Below are 22,951 nucleotides of genomic sequence, written 5' to 3' on the forward strand. Positions count from 1 at the left end.
TGACAAACATCCATTTATGTGGGTTGATAGTTAGTGGCTAGTTGGCTAATTGCAGCTTTATATATTGAGAGGGGAGCAAGGCAACATTACTTAATCAGATAAAACTAAGGTTGTGCCTTGTAAGATGGTCGATTAGTGTTGTAGTAGCGTCGAATTGAACAGGCCTCGTCTTTCTGACGATCTCATTGCTCTTTTCATTATGCATGGATTCAGATTTAGTTATTTTCACCAAGACAACATATGCAAATTAAAGGCCTCTTCACTTGGCATATAAATGTAAGAATCTTAATAACCGCACTAATTTAAAAGATAAGCTGTAATCTTGGTACCATATTCATCTCTCATTTATCTGGATTGAAAGTTAAAGGGAAACTAACTTTTACAGGTTGGCCATCTTGGAGAAGCGTACAATGTATGGGTTCACCAACCTATTGTTAGCAAGAAAATTTCAATTGTTCAAAACAAACTGAACTGCAATGAGTTTTTGTAAACTCACCTAAATTGAATCGCAATGACATTACATAAATTTGTTAGCGGAGACATATATTACTAGACTAAATAATGTGGCGATAACGTTAAAATCATCTATGTTAGAAGAGATTTATGGCATGTTTGTTTACTTGAAATAATTAAGCGAAAAGTATGTGGTAAAGCAGTCCTGTATATTTTTTATATTTAGTATGTGTTATATAGTACAAAGGAAAGTTAGGAATAAAAACAATTCCACTACTCATCATTTGAGACGTCATGATCTAAATAATTCATTTAACCCATTTGTTGAAAGTATAAGTAAATATGTCTTAAATTTGAATATTGATGCAATCAAATAAAAAATTATTTATATTTTCTTTTTAATGGAATTTTTTTTTGTACAACATCGTATTCATTCTTTTCATTCAAACCTGGAAGCGAAGAGAGATTTGAGTTAAACCATACAATAAATATGTTATAACTATATACTGAACTTGTCACCTATGTGAATTGAACTTGAGATCTCCTACTATAGAGAAAATTAGCATTATACAATATTGTTAATAAAGCTTTAGTTGTTGCAAATAAATGTGGTCGTTAAAACTTCGTGAGAGCAATTTACATTATATGACCATCATCATGACAACCTATGTTAATGAGACAACATATCATTATATTATTAGTACGAGACGTTAATGTAGTGATGCACCCTGCCAACATCGAAAACCCTCCCTATATTCATCATATGATGAGCAAAGAGAATCTTTGGTCACAGTTGAGAGAAGACGATAGACATTTTTTTTTTTTTTTATAAACAAAAAAAATGTGGGAAGTTTTGGGTTTGATGTTCCGAACTGATAAGTCTATTTGACTGTGATCATAAATAAAGTGAAATTTCCCATAACATCTTCGAACGCAGAAGGGATGGATAACCGTGACTTGACATCTTTTTTTTTTTTTTTTTTTTTTTTTGGGAAAAAGACGATGGACATGTGACTTAACATAAGTTAACCAAAACAGTTGGCGCCGATTGGCAGTTCATGCAAATCAATGGGAATGATTGCCCTTCGCCCACAAAAATATCTCATGTGCCCAAAATGCCCGAAAAGCCGCAACCAAATTCCCCTAATTAACAAAGTTACCATAGCGGGACCCACAAGTCTGTTTTTTACCCCCACACTCCGCTGTAAAAAGAAAGTTGTTTAACACAAACTTGAAACAGTGCCAGACTGGCCACACAGTTAGAAACTTGGAATCCAACGTGAGGATCGCTGGCTGATTGTCTGATGCCCGTATAAAACCGACGGCCCAGATCTTCCCATCGCGTAAAATCATCCGTTATCGTTCGACTTGAATTCCACAAACACGGAGAGAGAGACTCAGATTTTCCTCTGCCACTGCACCACTTGACCCTCGACGCTGAAACCTCTTCTGGTGGTGGTGCGGGCGGTTCACATTCTAGAGAGAGAGAGAGAGAGAGAGAGAGAGAGAGGAACGGAAGGGTGTTCGTGTTCTGTTGTTCTCTTCCATTGGATCCGACCCGGGTTCTCAATAGGTTAGCCATTTGCTCTCCCTCGTCTGATTTTTTTAATTTTTTTTTTTTGGTGTGGTTTTTGTGCGATTTGTAGATCTGGGTCTGTTTGTTTTTCGTGTTTTGGTTTGGAAAATTGTGGCTTTTGGGGTTTGATTTGTGGGTTTTGAATTTGGGTTGGATACGTGCATTGTGCGTTTTCTTTTTCTTGTCGAACGGTGTGATTTGTTTTGATTTTATGATGCCAAATGCTGTTTGGTTGGTGAGAAATTCTGAGAAAAGGGGGAAGAAATCATGGGGTTTGAGACTAAAGCATTGGTCTTGACTACTCTTGAGACTGTATGATATTGTGTGGGGCCGTTTTTTTCAGAGTGAGATTATCTGGGGTTGATCTGTTTGGTAGCTGGGAAAGTAGAGGGAAAGGGGAAAGCTAATAGAGTTTTTGTCTTTAAGAAAAAAAAAAATGGATCTCTTATGAATTGATTAATTGCGAACGAGCATCTGTGTGGAAATTTCTTTCATGCATTATGTTCTGGATACCCTGGCTCGCTTTGTTGTCAAGATTCATCGTTTTTTCTCATGGATGCATGTTAAAATTGATTTGAAGAAAATTCGAGGTTTAGATCATAGTGCGAATGAGTCTAATAAAATCCTAACTATCAAATGTCGCGATTTACATCAATTCGGCATTAAATCCATTTTTGTTGGTGATGCTTGTTACTGCTTCACCTTGATAAGTTTAACTTTTTGATAATTATAAAAGAAAGATTTGTGGCCTATAGGCCGGTATTAATCGGTTTCACCTATTAGTTTGAGGAAGTTAAAGAGAACTATCCTTTAACTTGTCATTGTCAGTAAGACTCAGTCCATAAGATTAAACTAGAGATGATATTATAATCAGATATGGTATCATATACCAACCCATCACATGTTACAATTGTTTTTATTAATATCTGAAACATACGTAGCTGTCATTAGATCTTTTTGGTTCTTGCCCCTTATAGATCCGCATCATTGAACTTAACGTATTAGTTTTGATGTTTCTCCAGCAGTGTTATACGTAACAAGATGGTTGCGCAGGACTTCCAAGTTGATTTGAATAAAGCCCTCGTGTTTCAGGTAAGGCTCCCAGCGTTTTTGTTTTTTATTCTTTTATGTGAGCCAATTATGTGCGCTAGATCGCTCCATTTGGATCCGAGGCTCTAAACATTTCATATTTTGTGAAGCTTTCTTGACCCACTCTGAAGATCTTCAGTCTCTTTGCTTGGGGCATTTGCTGCTTGTATTTGGCACCTTCGTTTCTTTCTCTGAAAGTTCATAACATGCATTAAGTTTCTCTTTATAATTTTTTACTTATTTATAAATCTTTGATCTTGCTGCCTGTCTCACTTTATTGTGTTTGATGATTCCTGTTGAACTTTATTTTAACTTTTAGCCTTTTACAATCTTTCAAAGGTTGGCCATCTTGGAGAAGCATACCAAGAGTGGGTTCACCAGCCGATTGTTAGCAAGGAAGGCCCTCGATTTTTTGAAAGTGAATTTTGGGAGGTACTGCCTCCTCTTGTTAATCCATTACAATTTAGTTTTCATATACTCTTATGGTTGCACAATGCACATGCACCTAGATTGTGTGACTTTACGGAGCTCCACTTCTGACTCTATTTTCTACTTGAAACAGTTCTTAACCCGCACTGTGTGGTGGGCAGTTCCTGTCATATGGCTACCAGTTGTGTTTTATGCCATCTCAGTGTCCGTACGGATGGGTCATACATTCCCTGAAGTTGCTCTGACAGTTGTTGCTGGGATTTTTGTCTGGACATTGATGGAATACACGTTGCACCGCTTTCTTTTCCACATTGAAACAAAGAGCTACTGGTTTGTTTCTTACAACTTTTTCTCCCCCTGTTTATGTTCTTGTTTACGTATATATCATATTGTTTGAATTTCTCTGAGACTAATGCACTTGTTTTGCTGAAACTGCTTCAGGGGGAACACTTTACATTATCTTCTTCACGGCTGCCACCATAAGCACCCAATGGACGGCCTGCGACTTGTTTTCCCTCCTGCTGCGACAGCGATTTTATGCATTCCGGTATGTCTATTCTTCCATGTCCCTTCTTGTCCTGCCACGTTATCATTATGTTTTGTTTAAGATTACTGTGGTTAATGATTATTCTGAAGGGTCAAATTACTTATTTTTGTAATGGAAAGCAAAATTACATGTCCTAGGGCCATGACATAGCCTTGAATTTGATTTGATAGGATATTAAGATTGCATGATTGTCATCTTGAGGTTTACTTAGACGGACCCTAACATAATTACCATTGCATAAATTTGTCTAGGATCGTTTTATATGAAAAGAAAAAAGTTCATTACCAATCGTAACTCTACTGTCATTTGTTGCCAGTTCTGGAACTTGGTGAAGCTGATGTCTTCTCCTACTTTTGCTCCTGCTTTGTTTGGAGGCGGTTTATTGGGCTATGTGATGTATGATTGCACCCATTACTATCTTCATCACGGTCAGCCAACAAGTGAGGTACCCCGAAATCTGAAGGTAAAGATCTGTACACCTTTCATCCCTTGCAGGAATTTTACCCATTTAGACCTAAACCTCTGTTTGCGTTATGGTCATCATAAGAAATTACAAATCTTTTACGCTTGAGCATCTGAAAAAACAGCAGAAAGTTTCTGCATTCGGGAACTAGTCATTGCTGACGAGAATAACATGGGTTTTGTTTGTTTTTGCAGAGATACCACCTGAATCATCACTTCAGGATCCAAGATAAGGGCTTCGGAATAACTTCAAGCCTATGGGACAGGGTGTTCGGAACACTTCCACAACCGAAAGCAGCCAAGAAAGTTTGTTAGGATAAGCAAGTGAAAGGGAATTTCGACATTAATCTTGTTTATTTTTGCTGTCTCCTAAATTTGTTGTACGCATGATTTATTTACGTCTTCGGGGTGGCATGGCATGTGGATGGAAGTGTCAATTTTGGTGGTGCTGTCTTGTATAAATTAACATGGATTATTGTCCCCGGATTCATTGCTTGATTTATGGAAGGAGACTTTCTCCTTGTTGTCTATGTTGCCTTGGCTCTCAAGCTATCATCTTGCATGTTTTCCTAGTGGACTTTTTCAAAGTTTGCAATCAATTCCATAGTATTATTGTACGTCGTTTGTTGACTTTAGCGATAGCATTGAGATCGTCAATTGTATGGTCCCAACTTAAAAGATAATATGCCCTACAATCGAGAATATACTCTTGTGTGTTTACTACATTCATGATTATTGATAAAAAAAAAAAAATTTATGTCATGACATAAGTAATCTTCTATGATGTTGGAAGGAGGGGATAACCGTGGTTTGGCACCAGCTATCCCCCTTTAAAAAAAATTGGCATTGCTTTCAAATTTGCAGCAAGGTCGAGAGTGTCAATTCTTGTAGAATTTTGGCATCACCTTGAGCCATATTTTTTTTTTTCATAAAAACAATCCACCTAAAAATTTTGATATCTTCTTAAAAGTTGCTCTTATTCTCTATTTATGCTAAGTAAACGTGCCATTAAGTGTCTCAATTACAAAAACGAAAATAAACTTCGAAATGTATACTAGAAATTTTTTTTTTTTACTGAAAGGACAATACGTGGGTCTTGACCACTCGAGGAAATTCAGGAGTTACAGCATGGAACATGGCGCGTCCCTGGTCTTCACCAGCCAACGCTCATTTCCATACATAATGATATGAACCAATAATACTGCAACATTTGTCCACCCAATTTTGAAATATGTCTCCACTAAGTCCATCCCATATTGGGTTGGGCTGATTGCTGGTTTGAAATGGACTTGGATTTGATTTTGGGCTGATACCAGAATGAAGTCTGGTGGGGTTTTCTTTAAATTTTTAACTTACGCTTTCAGTGATCCACACATACAATGAGAATATTATTATTTTTTAAATAAATGATATTATTTACACTAAGAAAATATAATAGATTTAATCTCATAATATACAAGTATAATATGATTCAAATTCATCTTTAAAATAATTGAACTTTAAGACATTTTATTTACAAATTAAGAAATATCACTAAATTGTAGCACTAAATGACAAATAAATTAAAAACAAAAAAGAAAAAAAAAAAACAAATACGTGTTTCTTTGGACCTCCAAGACATATTGTTTAATTTTAGAGAATTTTAACGAAAAACTCCGGTACTGTTCATTTTAACGAAAAATCACAATTTTATACTAAAAGGTTAATCATGATACTATTCACTTTATCCTTTATTTTGTCATTTTCGTTAAAATTCAAAGCTTTCAAAATTTTTCCATTAATTTTCCTTTAATTTTATCCAGTAATTCTGTTTGATTTATTTAATTTGTGAAAACTACTTAAAAAAAAAAAAAAAAAATCACGGCGGTTTAAGGATCCGATTAGGAACCGGATTTACCGACCCAAAACCATTAGGGTTGCTCTCTCTCACTGCCAGTATTTCAAAAGTGAGTTGTGAAAACTAGTAACATAGGCGGTTGCGTTCTCTTATTCAGATTCTCGCTCTCGTTTGTATTGAGAGATTCATCAACGATTTGGGGCTTTAGGGTTTTTGCTGCTTGTTAATGAGCCACCTCAACTCCTTCATCCCACTGCAATAGAACCAGTACGACTCTCTCTCTCTCTCTCTCTCTCTCTCTCTCTCTCTCAATTCGTTAACTTTTCCCCTCTCATTTCGAAAGCTTTTTGCTTTGTCGACATGATTGCAGCAATGGCGGCAGACGTGCCAGTGAATCCCCAGGTGGTCAATTCGTGCTGTGCTACGGTAAAGATTTCAAATTTTCAAATTTTTATTTAGTTTTCAATTTTTTGAATTTATTAAAGTGGTATTCGATTTCATTGTTCACCCAATTTTATGCTTGCTATGCAGTGGAAACAGAAGTGCTCGAAGCTCGAAAAGGGACGGAATGCACTGCGGGAAGCTGTGCACTTACTTCAACAGGAGGTTGAAAGAGCTCAAGCCGAGAATTCCAATCTCAAGAAAGGTAAATATTTTAGGATCCTTGAGACATTAAAAATTTAGTATTGTTAACTACGCTGTTTAAATGTTAATACTTTCTTAACCTGGGTCACTTGGATTGTGGATTTGATAACGAATTTCACGACTGAGGCTCCTTTCGAGTAGATGTAAATTGGGTACCTGTTTGGTTTATGTCGAAAAGTTTTAAAGTTTAGTTAGTTGTCAAAGCAGTTTATGCTTTTTGGAGTTCCCTACCTGTTACAATTTATGCTCTAGTGTTATTAGTTTACTTGTTACATTTGTATGTTTCATGTTAAACACTATGGTTCTTTCTGTGTCGAAATTTAGAACCAGATGCAAAACTAGGTTACTTAAATGAACTCTCAGTCAATATGAAATGTTAGTTTGTATATAGTTATGATAGAGAGTGGTGATAACTTTTCCAAGTGACTAACCTCCTTTTCTTGCTTTTGTAACTCTGTACTTGCAGCACTCGAGGAAGAACAAGCACGGGCAGATATTGAGAAAGAGGAGAAAGAGAAAGCATCTGTTGCTAGGTTATCTTTGGAGAATGAAATTTCTAGGTTGAAATCTGAGATTTCCGTAAAGCCGAGAGGAAATGTAGATGCCCAATATAAAGGTGAAATAAACCTTCTCAAAGCACAAGTTTCTGACCGGGACAAGGAAATTAATCAGCTCAAGGATCTTATTGAGAGAGAGAAGAAAAGGGAAGACTCAGCACGTAAGAATGCCAATGTTGAGAAAGAGGAGAAAGTAAAAGAATCTGCTGCTAGGGCATCTCTGGAGAACGAAATTTCTGAGTTGAAATCTGAGATATATTCTCTAAAGCAGAGAGGAAATGCAGATGGTCAAGATAAAAGTGAAGTAAACCTGCTTAAAGCTCAAATTGATGACTATGAAAAGAAAATTAATCATCTCAAGGAGCTTATCGAGAGAGAGAAGAAAAGGGCAGACTCGGCAAGTAAGAATGTAGAAGTGGAGAAGAAGAAAGCTTCCGAAGCACGAAAATCTGCTAAAGCTGAAAAAAGTAAGACTGATGACGAAAGGAAGCGTGCCAATATTGAAAGAGAGAAGGCTGAGAATTATGGGCTTCAGTTGGAGGTACTGAAGAAAGAAGCTCATAAAGTGAATTCTGATTTGGCTTCTGAGACATTGAAGCTTGTTGAGGCAAACAAAAAGCTCGAGGGAGAAAAACAGAAGGTGGTCAAGGAGAGAGAGATTGCAAATTCAGAGAAGGCCAAGGCTGATGAGCAAAGGAAGTTTGCTGAAGCCAATAGGAAGATGACTATGGAAGAAAAATATCGTGCTGAATGTTTATCTATGGAACTGGTAGAGAGTAGGAAAAGGGTTGATGAGTTACAGAAAGAGATAAATGAAATTAGGCCCTTAAAAGAATTGGCTGAGGCTCCAAACGCACAATCTTTTAACAATAGAAGTGGTGTAGCTTTCCAAGAGAGTAAATCAGATGAATTGAAATTGGTTTTGGAGCATCCAAATTTTGAGGAACTGAACAAAAGGTATGAAATTGGAAAACAGAAGGTAATCAAGGAGAAAAAACAGGCAGAATCAGAGAGGGTGAAAACTGAAAAGCAGAAAAAGCTTGTGGAAGTGAATCGGAAGAAGGCGTTGGAAGAAAAATCTCGTGCTGATCATCTGTCTAGACAGTTGGATGACGCTAAGAAGAAGATTGAGGAATTATCCTCCAGAAAATTAATTGATGCATCTGCCGTTGAACTTCGGAAAGATAAGGTTGCTGAAAGTGCGATAGTGAAACACTTGAAGAAACAACTCAAGTTTGAGAAAAAGCAAAGAAATCATGCTAATGAAGTGGTCAAGCTGGAAAGAAGTCGGAATAGTATCTTGCAACAGGAACTAGGTCGCTTGGAAGTGGAGTTTAATCAATTTTCACAGCGCCTGGGTATGCTAAATAAGGCTTTTTCTCATAGTGCTGAAGGTACAGATGACCTAAAAAAGGTTCGTATTTCTCAGTCTAATCTCTATTGCTACCATATTTCAATTTGATTTTGTAGATAATAACTTAGTATTGTTAGCTTTCATGATATTGGTTAGGAATCTAAACTTGGAGCATTACATGCGTGTTTTAGCATTTGATACGGCTACTGTTGATTTATTTTCTTTTTTCAGGCGTGGTTGATGACAAATGAACCTTTTTCATCTGATGGCTTTTAGTGTTGTAATCTGGTGGGTAGAGCATAAGTGTGCTCATTATTCTACTTTGATGCTTGGAAAGTTCTAGAATAATACCAGAATAACACTAATATGGTTTAAACTTCAAAATAGGTGTCTTAAGTTGGTAAGTCATTTGTTTGAACTCCACCCTCCAGCCCTGAAACATTTCTTCTACCTATTGTACTAGTCTAGTTGTAGTTTTGTGTCAAATAGTCGTGTGTCCTTGTACATGTGACTTACGCCAGTTAGCCTTTCAAATATTTAGTTTTGCTTCTAATGCATGGATTTTGATTGAATATTTATGTGGATGCCTTGTCTTTAATAAGCACAAATTTTCTTTCTTGGCTTTTACATTATTTACCCCAATGTTATCAGTAATTTCACAACATTGTAGTCTTATTCTATTTACTGAAATGGGCTTGTGCAATTTGTAGATGAACCTTCAAAGTGGAGTTAAGCGTCTCAAGCCTGGCTGCCCAATTTTGGATGCAAGAGAAGCCACACAACATACCGCACCGTTTCTTCTTTTATCTGGAGGAAACTGCATTGATTCTATTTCAGGTATTGATTCTATATTGGAGTCTCCAGTCAGAGGCTCTAACCGAAAAATGTTACAGAGTTCTGCAATACATTCCAGTAGGGAATCTTTTTCTGATAGACAGTTGGTGGGCTCACAGGAAAAATTGGTTGAGGAGAATGTGCAACCAACAATATCCAACTTATCTGCTGAGGTTACCAAAATAAATTGCAATGAAAATGCTGCTGTGGTTGCCGAAAACAGTGTCAGAAGTCCTTATAGAACTGATGGGGTTGGAAAAGTTAATGAGCATAGCAGGAAAAGAAAGAGGATACTTCACGCAGTTGAATCAATTGAGGATTTATATACAGAGGGTAAGAAGTTGCACCTGCGGATAGAGGAAAAACTTTCTGTCTTGCATTGTTTGTTGAACAAGCAAATGGAAAAACATTATGAAGAAGGGATGTATCTGCTTCCTAGTCTGCAGGGTAATGCAATGCACGGAAAGCAATATGAAAAGGGAAATGAAGGTATCGAAGATAAACTGGCAAGGCAGAAGTATGCTGACAGTGATGAGCAAAAGATGGCCAATAAATTTGAAAATGAAGTCTTTGGATATGCAAATATCTACAGACAAGTTCCATCAAATGCTAATGAGCTGATAGGGGTTGCTCCAGCAAGCAGAGAAGCTGCTACAAGTGATTTTGAAACTTTGGCAAGTTTTGATGAAGTAACTGATGGGAACTACCTGAAACTGTTAGAATTGGACAATGCTTCTGATGAGGAATGCTACAGGATGGCAATGGAAATGCCACTGTCTCCCACACTTCCCGAGATTGAGGTTCAAGGTCTTGAAGCATCCGGTGCAGATAATCTTAAACCTTCATCAAGGGAATCCTACTGTGAAGGATCGACAAGTAAAGAAGAAAAACAGTCACCCTCTTACGGAGTTGAAGTTGATGCTGTTGACATACTAGGGAAGAGCGGGGATGTTTTTGGTAGTTCTGTTACAACGACAAAAGCTTGTGATCTCAAGGACTCTGGTACCCAACTGATGTCTGATGCTCCGCTTGCAAGAAATGTGGAGGCTGTGTTCCCCCTAGGAAGTGAACTTGGATATGTGGTGTTATCTAATTTTAAGGACAGTAGCAGCATTTCTAGGATATGTTTTGCCTTCAGAGCTTGTATCACACGGTACCCTTTAATTACTCACACAGATTGGAGGGTGCAAGAAATTTTGCTTGCTCTCAAGACTGAAGAAAAACTATCTCCCAAGTAAATACTCTCTCTTTCTCTCTCTCTGTTTTTCAGTCCTTATATTGATCTAATCTTGTTTTGTTTTCGAACTGCGAATTGGTTTTGATAATGTGGTCTTGTGCTTAGTATACTAGTGGATATATGTGCTAATTGGTTTATTTTTGGTGAGCCTGTATAGGGAAAAGGTTTGCGTATTCTTTTCATTGTTGCTGCTTAACTTCTCCACTGCCGCTCTGATCAAATTTGAGAGCTTGAATTGGACGTCAAACCCCTGCTTGGATTCTTATGTTCGACACATGTGCTCAGGTTTGTTGTTTTTTTCCTTGCTCATGCCATGTCATAATTTAGAGAAACATTATTGGTTTCATCCTCCATTTTGTTCATAAACTTATTGTTTTATTCCATTTGTGAAGTGATGTCTGATTGGGAGGGGAGAAGCATATTTGCAGAATTTGGTAGTTTGGAGGAATCACTTAGTGTCATGGAGGATTCCCTAATAAATGGAAGATTTGTGGTGTGTAAGGATTATTCTTCAGAGACCTTGGTTGATGGGGTTCATATATCCTCTCAACCAGCATCAGCCGATGAGTTGGTAGCAGGGAGCATTGTTTTAGCATCAATATGTGCAGCACTTGACCACACTGGTTTTATTTGCGAAATGTCCTACAATATTTTGCAGATTGGCAGCTCCAATCATTCATTGGTTCTGAGTATCCTGCATGTTTTTGCTTACCTGGGTGGAGAGAAGTTTCTTAACTTTGGCAATTCCAATTTAGTGATTATCATGAAATCTATAGTTACACATCTCGAGGGAGTAAGCTCATCAGATACTGCTAGTTGTTTTATTCCATCTGTGAGCAACTCTCGAATTATGTTCAGTCCATGTGTCAAATGCCCATTTTCTGAGGATTCTGTCTCTGTAGACGCTGCTACATCATTGCTTTTAGAAAGGCTCCAAATGAATGCTTCTATTCAACCAAACACTTCTACCAGTTTCATGCTTTGCGAGCTCAGCGACCTCCTATCATTGGTGGAGTTGGTTGCAAGCATCATGGTATGTTTTAATCCCTTCTGAGTTTAGAATTTTCTCAACTCGCCGTTGTCTTTTCAATTTTGAAAATTTATTCGTTCAGATGGTTATCAGGTACTAATTTTTGGACTTGCCACTTGTTTTTCTCTTTTGAATGCAGAGTTGGGAATGGACAAGTGCTAATATTATCCCTCGGCTATTGAAAGTTATGGAATCATGCATGGCTGAGAATGTGATTGCTGGAATTGTTATTCTCCTTGGTCAGCTTGGGAGGTATGCCTTTGATTAATTTGCCTTGCATTTTTTTATTTATTTTTTTGTTTTTTTTGCTGGAATTATTGTTTCTTTACTTTCTTCTAATCTTTATATTAGGCCAAATGTCATAATGCTACTTGTGCCAGGACTTGAGTTTAACGATGCATTACTCAATTTCAGGATCGGTGTTAATGCCCTTGGATATGGAGATAAGGAAGTTGAATTCTTGAGGGGGGAATTATCTGCATTTTTATGTAGGGACTCTGCAACGAGTGTCGGCCTTCCTACTCAAATTGCCACTGTCACGGCATTGTTGGGGCTTCTCTCTTCTGATTTCAAAACAATTATTCAGAATAATGCAAACTCAGCAGCCATTGGAAGTTGGTTTGGTCATGCTGAGTCTATAAGAAAGTGGTTTTCTTTGCTGCCGAAGAAGCAACAAGATTTTTCATTCGGCCTTCTGCAAACAGCGGGTATGGAACCTGAGCCTGAGATACCGTGTTGCAAAACTTGATGTGGTCGCAAGGGTTCCCTGATGTGTTGTTGAAATGTACACGCAAATTTTTGAAAGGTTCGTTTAAATTTTCATCTTCTCGTTGGGGAGAATTGAGATTAACCGGGAGTAGGAAATTTTGTTGATTTCCACCACCGAGTAGGGTGGAGAAATTGAGGATTCAGAGACATCCAACGTGAATGCGTTTTTGTTATTTTCACGGAAGAACTTAGCAAGTTTCTGAGCCAGTTATTGTGATGGAATGAATGTAAATTTTGTTTTGAAACCGTTGCATCAGATGATTAAATTTTTGTTGAGCTTTAACCTTTCCGGCAAATATATTACCTAAATTCTTGATCAACTTACAATGTTGTTCTGCACAGAGTGAAACTTAATAGCCACATCTTAAAATACAGAAGAGAGCAAATCGAAAATGTCTTTGGACAAAAGGACAATTTTAACAATTTGAAGTGAAGAGGTAACATGGTAACCAATTCCCAACACATGGATTGTTATGCCATGCAGTGGGTATTTTCAGTACGACACAATAGTTTTAGTTACAAAACTTAATTATACGAAGTACTTAGGAAATTATTTAATAATGAAAAAATTTGCAAATATTTTATAATGTTTCAGTGTACGACATGCATATGATGAATAACAGATTAAAAGTGTGGTCAAGTATCCAATGGTCATGTTTCAGCGTACAACATGCACATGATGGTTTCACTTGTACATACGAGAAAACCCGGAAAATTTATATTTTAGGAGTTTGCTTGGTAAAGGAAAAGGAAAAAGGAAGAAAACCACTTTGTTAGGGTTTTATATCAAAATTGATCACCAAAACAAGGAAGCCTCAAAACTCAAGCGGTGTGGGAAGAACCTTCTCGTGTCTCTTTCTTCCAATTTCTCTTTTGACACGTCGATACAACAAAACAACAAAGCTTCCTCTCTTTGCACAATTAAAGTTTACTGTCATGTGGCATGAAAGCTTATACCAGCTGGTAATCCTTCACTCTAAAACATTAACTTTTCTAATTACCAGCTTTTCACATGCTGGTTAATCCATGCATTACCCTAGAAAATATCTGGCGATAGGCATTTCTTACTGAAGTTGTTTGGCCTGTTATCTGCATATGAAAGGCTCATATGAAAAGCATTTAACTTCTGTATAGAAACCAAACCAGAAGAAACATTTTGTTTCAAACCTCTGTGATTGCAAACAAAGAAGGAAGAGGAGGAATGCTTTGTTCATTTCTGAAGAAGTTATCTGGATCAACCTTGCTCTTCACTTGTGCCAGCCTCTTGAAGTTTCCCTTGAAGTACCTTGTTCCCCAAGCACTTGCCTCCAAGTAGCTTGTGTTGTCTTCCTTGTTGGCACCCAAATCAAGATCCTTGTAATTTATATAGGCACCCCTTGGAGACCTGGAAACATAAGGGCTCATGAATATGTACAGCATTCTTATCCAGTTGATATGCTTGTTGGTTTCCTCCACCCCGCTTCCTTCCCACTTCACTATGTACTGTATGTTGAACAAATTACCTTTTCTGTGAGGAAATGGAGTTTCATATTCTGAAATCTCATGCATTCTTCCACATATAGATCCAAAATCATGTACACATTTTGTTCCTGCTGAAACCTCTCCCAAATCCCTTGGAGTCCCGGTTCGGGTATCGGGTTCTTCAAAAATCCGGATTTGGCTTTGAAATTCATCTTCCAGAGGGGATTCTTAGATAGCAAGACATCTGAGGGCTAGTCTTTTTGGAATCCAGCAAAGTACTGAGCTGATTGGATCCAACTCATCTCAATGCAGTCTTTTGCCTGCAATCCCAGCTCAGGAAAGCTCAGCTTCATCAGTGGCATTAATCTGTCAATTCCTCCAAGAAACAGTGATTGGAAAGATGATTGAACCGTCTCCCCACATTCTGAATTATGACTCGGATGAAAAGATCCTCATGAAATTTATCTGCAATGTATTGCCATCCGTGAACAAGGCTGCTGGCTCGTGCTGCTAGGGTTTTGTGAACCGTAAAACCGGTCACGATCTTCGGAACCTGAACCAATTTGATTTTCCAAGAAATATGACCCCAAAACTTGATCCTCCACCTCCTCTGATGGCCCAAAACAAATCCTCACCCATTGTTCTTCTGTCAAGGATTCTTCCATTCACATCAATGAATCGAGCATCTACGACATTATCAGCTGCCAGGCCGTGCTTCCTGATTAGGGTTCCAAACCCACCTCCACTCAAGTGCCCACCAATACCAACTGTACGGCACAATCCTCCTGGAAATCCATGGACCCCACTTTTCTTGGCAATGCTATTATAAAGCTCACCAAGTGTGGCTCCTGACTGAACCCAAACTGTTTCATCTGCAAGGTTGACCTCAATGTACCGGAGATTGATCAAGTCAATGATGATAAATGGGGTTTTCAGAGGTAAGATAGGCCTTCATAATCATGTCGTCCACTTTTCACCCTGACTTGCAAGCCAAGTTTCTTGCTGCAAAGAACAGCTGCTTGGATTTCAGACTCATGGAAAGGTGTGACAAGGAGAAGAGGCTTTGACGTGGAGTTTAACCATCTGGGGTTTTGTTGGGAAGATTGCAAAAGATGAATACAAAGAAGAGTTTGAGGTGTGAATGTTTTGATCAGAAATTTTGGTGTAGTAACTGGATTTTTCTGTCATGCACTGACTGAAAATTTCACTACTGATGGAAACCGAAATTGCAAATGGAACTGAGACCAAAAACAAAGAAGCTAAGAGTTTAATGAACTCCATCTCTTTGAGGAATTTAGGCCTTCAGATTCTCATGATATTGGTTTGGCTGCATATATATATTGAGTGGTCCATTTTCTTGGTGGGGATGAAATATTTAACTTAACTAGCAAGCTATAGTAGATATGCTGAATTCGGCTTGTTCTACTCATCTGGTGCGTATGTATAGGAACAAAAGGAAACAAAGTGATGATTCCGATGGAGTGAATTGAGGGTCTACCATCTACCACATTAAAGCAAAAAATTTGCATATAATTCAATCGGCACTAGGCATTTGAAGTTAAACTCTTGCCGTTTTCTTGTTGAGATAGTAACCCACGCAAGTCACCTAACCTTATTTATTTTGTGCAAAACATCTGGCTATTTAAATATGGAGTCATTGATCCTAACATATGATACGATGTTGAAATTTTTGTATGAAACTGTAATTTATAATTAAAATTTTTATAATCTGCAAAAATATCAAGCTGTAGTTAGTTGATATGTAAAAAAATTAAGCATATAGAGGCTAAGGATTGTCCTCATTTTTTGTCACTTAAGCACTAGTAGCAAGAGTCAACTGAGTTCATTCTTATTAATGAAGTAGAAGACGTAGCCAATTCCATTTGGTGCAACATTGGCACAACATATGGGCTAATGCACGTGGGACTTCCGTATGCTCTGAGTTCTGCACGGTTGCAATGTGTGGTCGAACTACATATTCCACCTGCCAACTTACAAAGCTCCATCTAGAACTAGATCTTCACATATACCTTTAATGCACCAACTGGCTCTTCTCTTTGAGGGCGAAAATGCCCGACTCGATCCTCCCGTTCTAGGCGTCTAGGATGGAAAGGGATCCTTTCTGATCAAATCCATTTAGTTCGGGATCCAGACCGTTGAATTTTGATCTAACGCTATAGTTATTAAAACTTTTTAAGAGGCCCCCTGTTTATAACCGTTTGATTAAATTTTAACGATTCAAATCTCGAACTAGGTGAATTTGGTATAAAGGGATCCGGAGAGAATCCCTTTCCGTCTAGGATCAACATGTGTTGAAAGGGTCATATCTGCTGACATTATCAAACGTGATGTGGCAGCTGATTTGCATGCCGCATTACTTAATTAAATGTTTCAAGAACACACACCTAAAAGGGGCACTCGAGACAAGGGGTTGATCGTTGTCCACATCACTGATCCACAGTTTTTTATGTTTCTCATTGTTCTTCTAAGTCGTCAACATCTTCGTGGAAGTGCCACATAGGTTTTTAGATATAAGGAAGCTTCGCTGCGTTTGTAGTTTGAAGATGATTTATTACGATAATCGTCATGTATTATCGGAGAGTTTGAGACTCGTTATTCCAGTCATCAAGAAAATTAGCCATTTTACTTGACATTATTAAGAGTTTCGTACAGGAAAGGCTTTTAACTACATCAGAGATCATAACATATAACTTAAGTTATGATTATAAGAGGTTGTTATGTCATCATTATTTTAATCCTATCATTAGGCTTTGCTAGGTCTGAGAACTGGCTTGGGCCTTATTAATGCCCTCTCGGCCCAATAAATCTGTTAAGTAACTCGAGAGTCAAAACAGGAATATCCGAAACGCAGGTCCACAAAAATAATTTTTTTTGTTTTTTGTTTTTTGTCAAATTATAAATTTTGTTAGATTAGGTATTAGATTAGTTACCTGCAGAGTTTGAATCCACATGTCATACCACAAAAATACTTCCTTGGGTGGGCGAGTTTATCGAGACCACGCCTGCTTCATTTTATGCGAGTGGGTGTGGGGTTTACTGGTGCTTACCCCACGAAAACGTTTCTAGATTGAATTTCTTAGAATCGGAAATAACCAATCAAACTTAACCCCCTTAATTAAGCACACGTCATCCCAAGCTTGTGTTTTTATTAGACTTACTTGTCTTTATTAACAAACTTTTATTATCTGAACATCATAAGTGTAATGTTTATTCTGTTTATCATCATCTAAATATCATACCTGCAACAATCATTGAATTTAGAGATCGTTTAGTTATCTGTGTGTGTTAATAAATCAATGGTTTTGGCAACAAGTATCATCCTCATGATAAACCTTCCACTTGTTTTATGCATATGAATAATTAAAGGATCTTCAAATTGAATAATTTTTTTGCCTATATAACATTTAGATAATGATAAAGAGATTGAACGATTCTGATTATGATGTTTAAACTGTAAATTAAGGTTCGTTATCATATAAGGGTACACGCATTATGCTATTAGGAAACTTGTCAACTTGATTCTAAAATTCAACTCTTAAATTGGGCATTCGTATTTGATTATCAATAATACTAGCTTATTTGTTGAAAAAAAGAAAAAGAAAGATGGAGGGTCATATTAAAATTTGTCAATTTGATTCTAAAATCCAATAACTCTTAAATTGGTACAAAATTTTGCTCGCTCTTGAAGAAGTTTTCGTAATCAACCTCACCCTTTATCTTAGTTAATCGGTCAAAATTTCGTTTGAAATACTTTTCACCCCAAACCTTTGCTTCCTCCAAAGTTCCTTTGATATTTCTTCCAATGTCCAAATCCCTGTAGTTAATATATGCAGCCCTAGGGTTTTTAGTCACAAATGGAGCCATGAAGTTGTAAACCTATTGATCCCCTCCAAATGCTTCTTCTCAGCCAAAGCTCCCCCCTCAAACCACTTAGTGAAGTACTGAATGTTGTACAAGACTCCAGCTCTATGTGGAAACGGAGTAAAATCTTCTGGAATCTCAGCCATTCGTCCACCATACGGATCCCAAATCATTATACCAGGAGCGTCACCATCTTGCATTACCTTCCATATGGCTTCTAAGTGCTTTTCTGAGATGGGTTTTGTCACAAAATCACTTTTGGCTTTGAAGAAGCCCTTTTGGACATGGTTTCTGTTGAAAAAAAGCTCTAATGGCTGTCCGGGATCCTCACCATTGATGTAGAAAATAGATTAAATCCAGCTTATTTCCTTGCAGTCCTCAGGTTTCAAACCCAACTCAGGAAGCTCTTTTGCATCAAGGGGACTAGCTGATCAGTGGTGCCAAGAAACAAGGCATTGAAATTGGCCTGGATTGTTTTGCCACCTTGTGAACCTTTTCCCGTAAAAAGAATGACTCTTATGAACAGATCTTTATGAAACTTGGGAGCAATGGCTTGCCACCTGTGAACCAATTTGGTTGCGTTTTGTTCTAGGGTTCTGGGGATTGTGAAAACCGTGACCTTCGGAGGGACCGGAGCCAACTTGATCTTCCATTCAAGCACAACTCCAAAGCTTGCAGCTCCACCTCCTCTAATGGCCCAAACTAAGTCCTCCCCCATCGATTGTCTGTCAACAACAGCTCCGTCTGCTGTGACCACGATTGCATCCACAGCATTATCACTTGAAAGCCCAAATTTCCTCATCAATACTCCCTGGCCTCCGCCGGTGATATGTCCACCAACACCAATGGTAGGGCAAACACCGGCTGTGAAACCAAGTTTGCCTCTGCTTTCCTTGGCAACATGGTAGTAAAGCTCACCAAGTGTTGTACCGGATTGAACCCATGCAGTGCGTTTTTCTCTGTTGACTTTAACCTTATTAGACTTGACGAGATCGATGATGATGAAGGGTACATCTGCTTTGTAAGAGAGGGCCTCATGGTCGTGACCCCCGCTTCGAATCCTAACCTGCAGGCGATGTATTTTACTACAAATGATGGCAGCTTGCATGTGTTCGTATAGATACGCTGTGATGATGTATAGAAGCTTCTGATTCGTGCTGTTGAATCTAAGGTTTTGGATGGAGGAATCAAAGGCGGATGAAAATGAAGGGGAATGAGTATCGAGCAAAAATGTGCCTGCGTTGGTTAAAGATTCTTTCGAATGGAAGCCAACGCAACTATCAAAATTTAATTCATGGATGAGGTTATATCTTGCAGAAGAAACTGAGAAGAAGGAAGAAACTACTGCAAATGTTAGAAGGTGAGGCATTTTTGCTTCCCACTCCAATATTGCTTCTGTTGGCTGCTTAATTTAAACTTTAATTTCTCTCTTAAAATCGGTAAAGAATTTTGTAACTGGAAACAAATTAAAGCACATTGAAACTGAAAGCTCGACAAATTTCCTTAATAATGATATCGTTTATAAATAAAGAATTGTGCTTTTGTGTTTATAGAATGTTTCGAGTACATTTTCTTGAAACACAATCAATGGTCAGCGTTGCCTAAAGAAAAAAAAATCAATGGTCAGTTAGCTAGTTGACCAAAGGAAAACTAAAAACGAAGTATAACTTTTGTTACGACCCCTTGAATTAGTTGAAGTAAAAACCTTTGTGAGCTTGAGGGTGCCTATATTATGTTGAGAATTATTATCAAATTAGTTTATCAGTATAATTTGTAAATTTTTTTCACATAACTTAACTTGAGTGGAAGTGTTTGCACACTGCCTAACCATCAGTTTAACCCATGTTTACGGGCTAAGCCATTGAAAAGAACTATTATTTATTTGCTAGAATAAACCCATTAATCCATAGTGCATATTAGTTACATTACCTTTTTTTTTTTTTTTTTTTTTTTTTTTCCAATTAGTTACATTACCTTTTTCTATAGTAGCTGAATGTTGAGACTAGAGACAAAAGAGACTTCTTTGAAATTTTTATTGTTGCACATAATTGGTTAAACAATAAGCTTAAAAAAGGCACACTAATCAAACCAATTAAATGCTTAATATACTGCAAAAATCAGTCTAGCTCCTAGCTCTAGTAATGGCCTCGAGTTCATGGAAGAGGCGGGATGCTCTGCTCATGCCGGAAGAAGTTATCAGGATCGACTTTGGTCTTAGTTTTTACCAATCTGTTAAAGTTGCTCTTGAAATACCTGTAACCCCAAGAACTTGCTTCAATAAAGCTCGTGTTGCTCTTCTTGTTAGTCCCCAAATCAAGATCCCTATAATTCACATATGCCTGCCTTGGAAACATTGTGACGTAAGGACCCATGTAAATGTAAAGTTTCCTAATCCAATCCATGTGCTTTGACTCATTATCTCCAGCTTGCCATACAGTCCCGTATTGAATTTTAAAAAGAACTTTCCGATGGGGAAAAGGGATTGCGCTTTCAGAAATCTTGCTCATCATTCCCCCATATGGGTTCAAAATCATCAGTGGAGAGGGCTCTTCCAGCAACCTCTTCCATAGCCCCTTAAGTGCAATTTCTGGAATCGGATTCTTGACAAAGTCTGACTTGGCTTTGAAGTAGACCTTGGGTAGGGTATCATTGGATACTTGTATGAGAACTCTAATAAAGAGATCTTCGTCAAGAAATGGAGCTACTGGTTGCCATCTATGGAGGAGCTTTGTGGCACCTTGTTCCAAGGTCTTGGCAACTGAAAAAACTGTCACATTTGCTGGAACTGAAACCAACTTTATCTTCCACCAAAGGTTGATTCCAAAGCTTGCTACTCCACCTCCTCTTATTGCCCAAAACAACTCCTCTCCCATTGCTTTTCGATCAAGAATTTGCCCATTAACGTCTATGATTCGTGCATCAATGGCGTTATCAGCACCAAGGCCATATTTTCTCATCATGGAACCATATGCACCACCAGTTATATGCCCACCAATGCCTAGACTCGTGCAAAGTCCGGCAGGGTAGCCATGAGTTTGGCTTTTCTCTGCAATTCTGTAGTAGACTTCACCAATGGAGGCGCCGGCTTGAATCCATGCAGTGCTGGATTTGATATCAACATTGACCGATCGAAGCTTGGCAAGGTCTACAACAATGAAAGGTGTTTCAATTTGGGATACATAAGAGAGGCCTTCATAATCATGCCCTCCACTTCGGACCCTGAGATGTATTCGAAGCTTTTTCGAGCAAATAACAGCAGCTTGAACTTGCGAATCATGCAGTGGTGTGAAAATAAACTCTGGCTTTGGCACTGAATGGACCAAGTACCTGAGGTTTTGTGCCGAAGATTCAAGAACGGATGTGAAGCTAGAATTTTTCGGAGTGAAAAAGGTCGTAGAGAATGGAATATAAGTCTTAGATTTATGTGACAGGCATTGGATAAAATTAGCTTGTGTTGAAAGTGGAGGATGTGCCCACAAAGCTGATGGCAAAAGAAATAGAAAAATTGAAGAAATTGAAAAGATCGGAAGCATTTTTTTTTTGCTTGTTTTAGTTTCTTTGCTGGCGTTGAGAAAATATCCTGGTTCCTTTGTTGCTTTATTGAAGCATGAAGGCCTCTCACTCTCAGTGAGCTAATGCAGACGTAGTCTGTTATATTAATTTACATTGTTGGCTTATTACCTAACATGACCTAAATCATTATAGTTATCTACTCCCTCTTCCTCCAAATGGGAGAAATTTTTATTATGTTCGGAATAAAAATGGTACACTACGTGTTTTTATATAAATAGTGTGAAATTTTATTTTTTAAGTTATTAATTTTTTAACACATATATCCTATCATTTCTGTAATGACACATGGTATACCATCACGTATTCTGGTCACACTGAAAATTCTCTCCAAATGGACCTAAATCATTAGGCCGGCCTCATCTTCATTCATGACCGGCCACAACGTCTTGTTGGCATTCGAAAAATCGAAGTTCGCATAATTTGTATTTCCAGAATTAGAATCCTTTCAGCAGTTTATTAGCAAGTTGCGCAACGACTACAGTAGTATGAACTTTATTTATAATTAGACCTTTAAATCAATCAGTTAAAGTAGCATGAACACAACTGGTGGTGTCAAGAAAAATAATTAATTGGTAATGCTAGGGAGTTCCAGCTTTTCAAACCAAATTTGCATACCTATGATGCGGTTGTAGTTGATTAGATTATTAATTAAGTATCGATTAATGTGTTTGTTTCTTATTGATGACAAGCCATTTGGTTTGCAAATTTGATTTAAAAATTTGATCTCTCTACCATTATCTTATATATAAAGCCAATATAAAAGGTGAATAGTGATTTTGGTGTGACTAAGCTTCAACAAAAAAAATTTGGACAAAAATGTCCTCAAGACAAAAAAACTTTAAAGGCATCCCAAAATAATGCATTAAATAAGGCAGGGGCATTTTCATCATTTAATAGTGTTTTTTTTTTAATATTTTAATGAGTGTTGATAGACCCACCCCATTGTCTTATTTCCCCACCCACGCTATAATCTCACCCACTATAAAAGTTTAAAATTTTGAAATCCTATTTTTCCACCCACCATAATTCCTAAAATAACCTTCACCACAGTTCCATTGTTCCGTTTTCACAACCAACAGGACAAAATAGATGATTGGATGGAACTTAGCCCAATAAAACAAAATTTTTGTAAAAAATTTGTATATCCAAATTCCAAAAATTTGTATATCCAAATTCCAAAAATTTCTGAAAAATTCCAAATGCACTACAACAAACCC

General features: G+C 37.6%; 2 protein-coding genes and 3 pseudogenes across 5 annotated transcripts; 2 read left to right on the top strand and 3 right to left on the bottom strand.

The window, feature by feature from the left end:
- Window positions 1–1,686: 1,686 nt before the first annotated feature.
- On the top strand, window positions 1,687–5,086 carry LOC137725745 (dihydroceramide fatty acyl 2-hydroxylase FAH1). 2 transcript variants are annotated; one of them, XM_068464518.2, is made up of 7 exons: window positions 1,687–2,026; window positions 3,052–3,121; window positions 3,458–3,550; window positions 3,681–3,877; window positions 3,989–4,094; window positions 4,411–4,557; window positions 4,752–5,086. In XM_068464518.2, the coding sequence occupies exons 2-7, from the start codon at window positions 3,071–3,073 to the stop codon at window positions 4,869–4,871; spliced, it is 714 nt and encodes a 237-aa protein (XP_068320619.2). In that variant the 5' UTR covers window positions 1,687–2,026; window positions 3,052–3,070; the 3' UTR covers window positions 4,872–5,086. The 2 variants fall into 2 exon arrangements, with proteins under 2 accessions (XP_068320619.2, XP_068320621.2); XM_068464520.2 differs by having other exon boundaries at window positions 1,703–2,026; window positions 3,055–3,121.
- A 1,412-nt stretch (window positions 5,087–6,498) lies between these two features.
- Window positions 6,499–13,063, top strand: LOC137726024 (uncharacterized). 2 transcript variants are annotated; one of them, XM_068464881.2, is made up of 9 exons: window positions 6,499–6,660; window positions 6,764–6,819; window positions 6,925–7,039; window positions 7,505–9,009; window positions 9,660–11,017; window positions 11,178–11,305; window positions 11,413–12,053; window positions 12,190–12,302; window positions 12,465–13,063. In XM_068464881.2, exons 2-9 carry the CDS (start codon window positions 6,766–6,768, stop codon window positions 12,796–12,798), a joined length of 4,248 nt encoding a protein of 1,415 aa, XP_068320982.2. In that variant the 5' UTR covers window positions 6,499–6,660; window positions 6,764–6,765; the 3' UTR covers window positions 12,799–13,063. The 2 variants fall into 2 exon arrangements, with proteins under 2 accessions (XP_068320982.2, XP_088550067.1); XM_088693941.1 differs by lacking the exon at window positions 6,499–6,660 and having other exon boundaries at window positions 6,739–6,819.
- Window positions 13,064–13,979: 916 nt separating this feature from the next.
- On the bottom strand, window positions 13,980–15,560 carry LOC137724185 (berberine bridge enzyme-like 23 pseudogene; annotated as a pseudogene).
- A 2,394-nt stretch (window positions 15,561–17,954) lies between these two features.
- LOC137724614 (tetrahydroberberine oxidase pseudogene) lies at window positions 17,955–19,530 on the bottom strand (annotated as a pseudogene).
- Window positions 19,531–20,164: 634 nt separating this feature from the next.
- Window positions 20,165–21,768, bottom strand: LOC137724616 (berberine bridge enzyme-like 26 pseudogene; annotated as a pseudogene). Its single transcript, XR_015962343.1, has one exon. The product of XR_015962343.1 is annotated as a berberine bridge enzyme-like 26 pseudogene (transcript).
- Between the last annotated feature and the right edge of the window lie 1,183 nt (window positions 21,769–22,951).

The sequence above is a fragment of the Pyrus communis genome, chromosome 5 (genome assembly GCF_041283825.1).
Source record: "Pyrus communis isolate YQ-2024b chromosome 5, ASM4128382v1, whole genome shotgun sequence".
NCBI lineage: Eukaryota > Viridiplantae > Streptophyta > Magnoliopsida > Rosales > Rosaceae > Pyrus > Pyrus communis.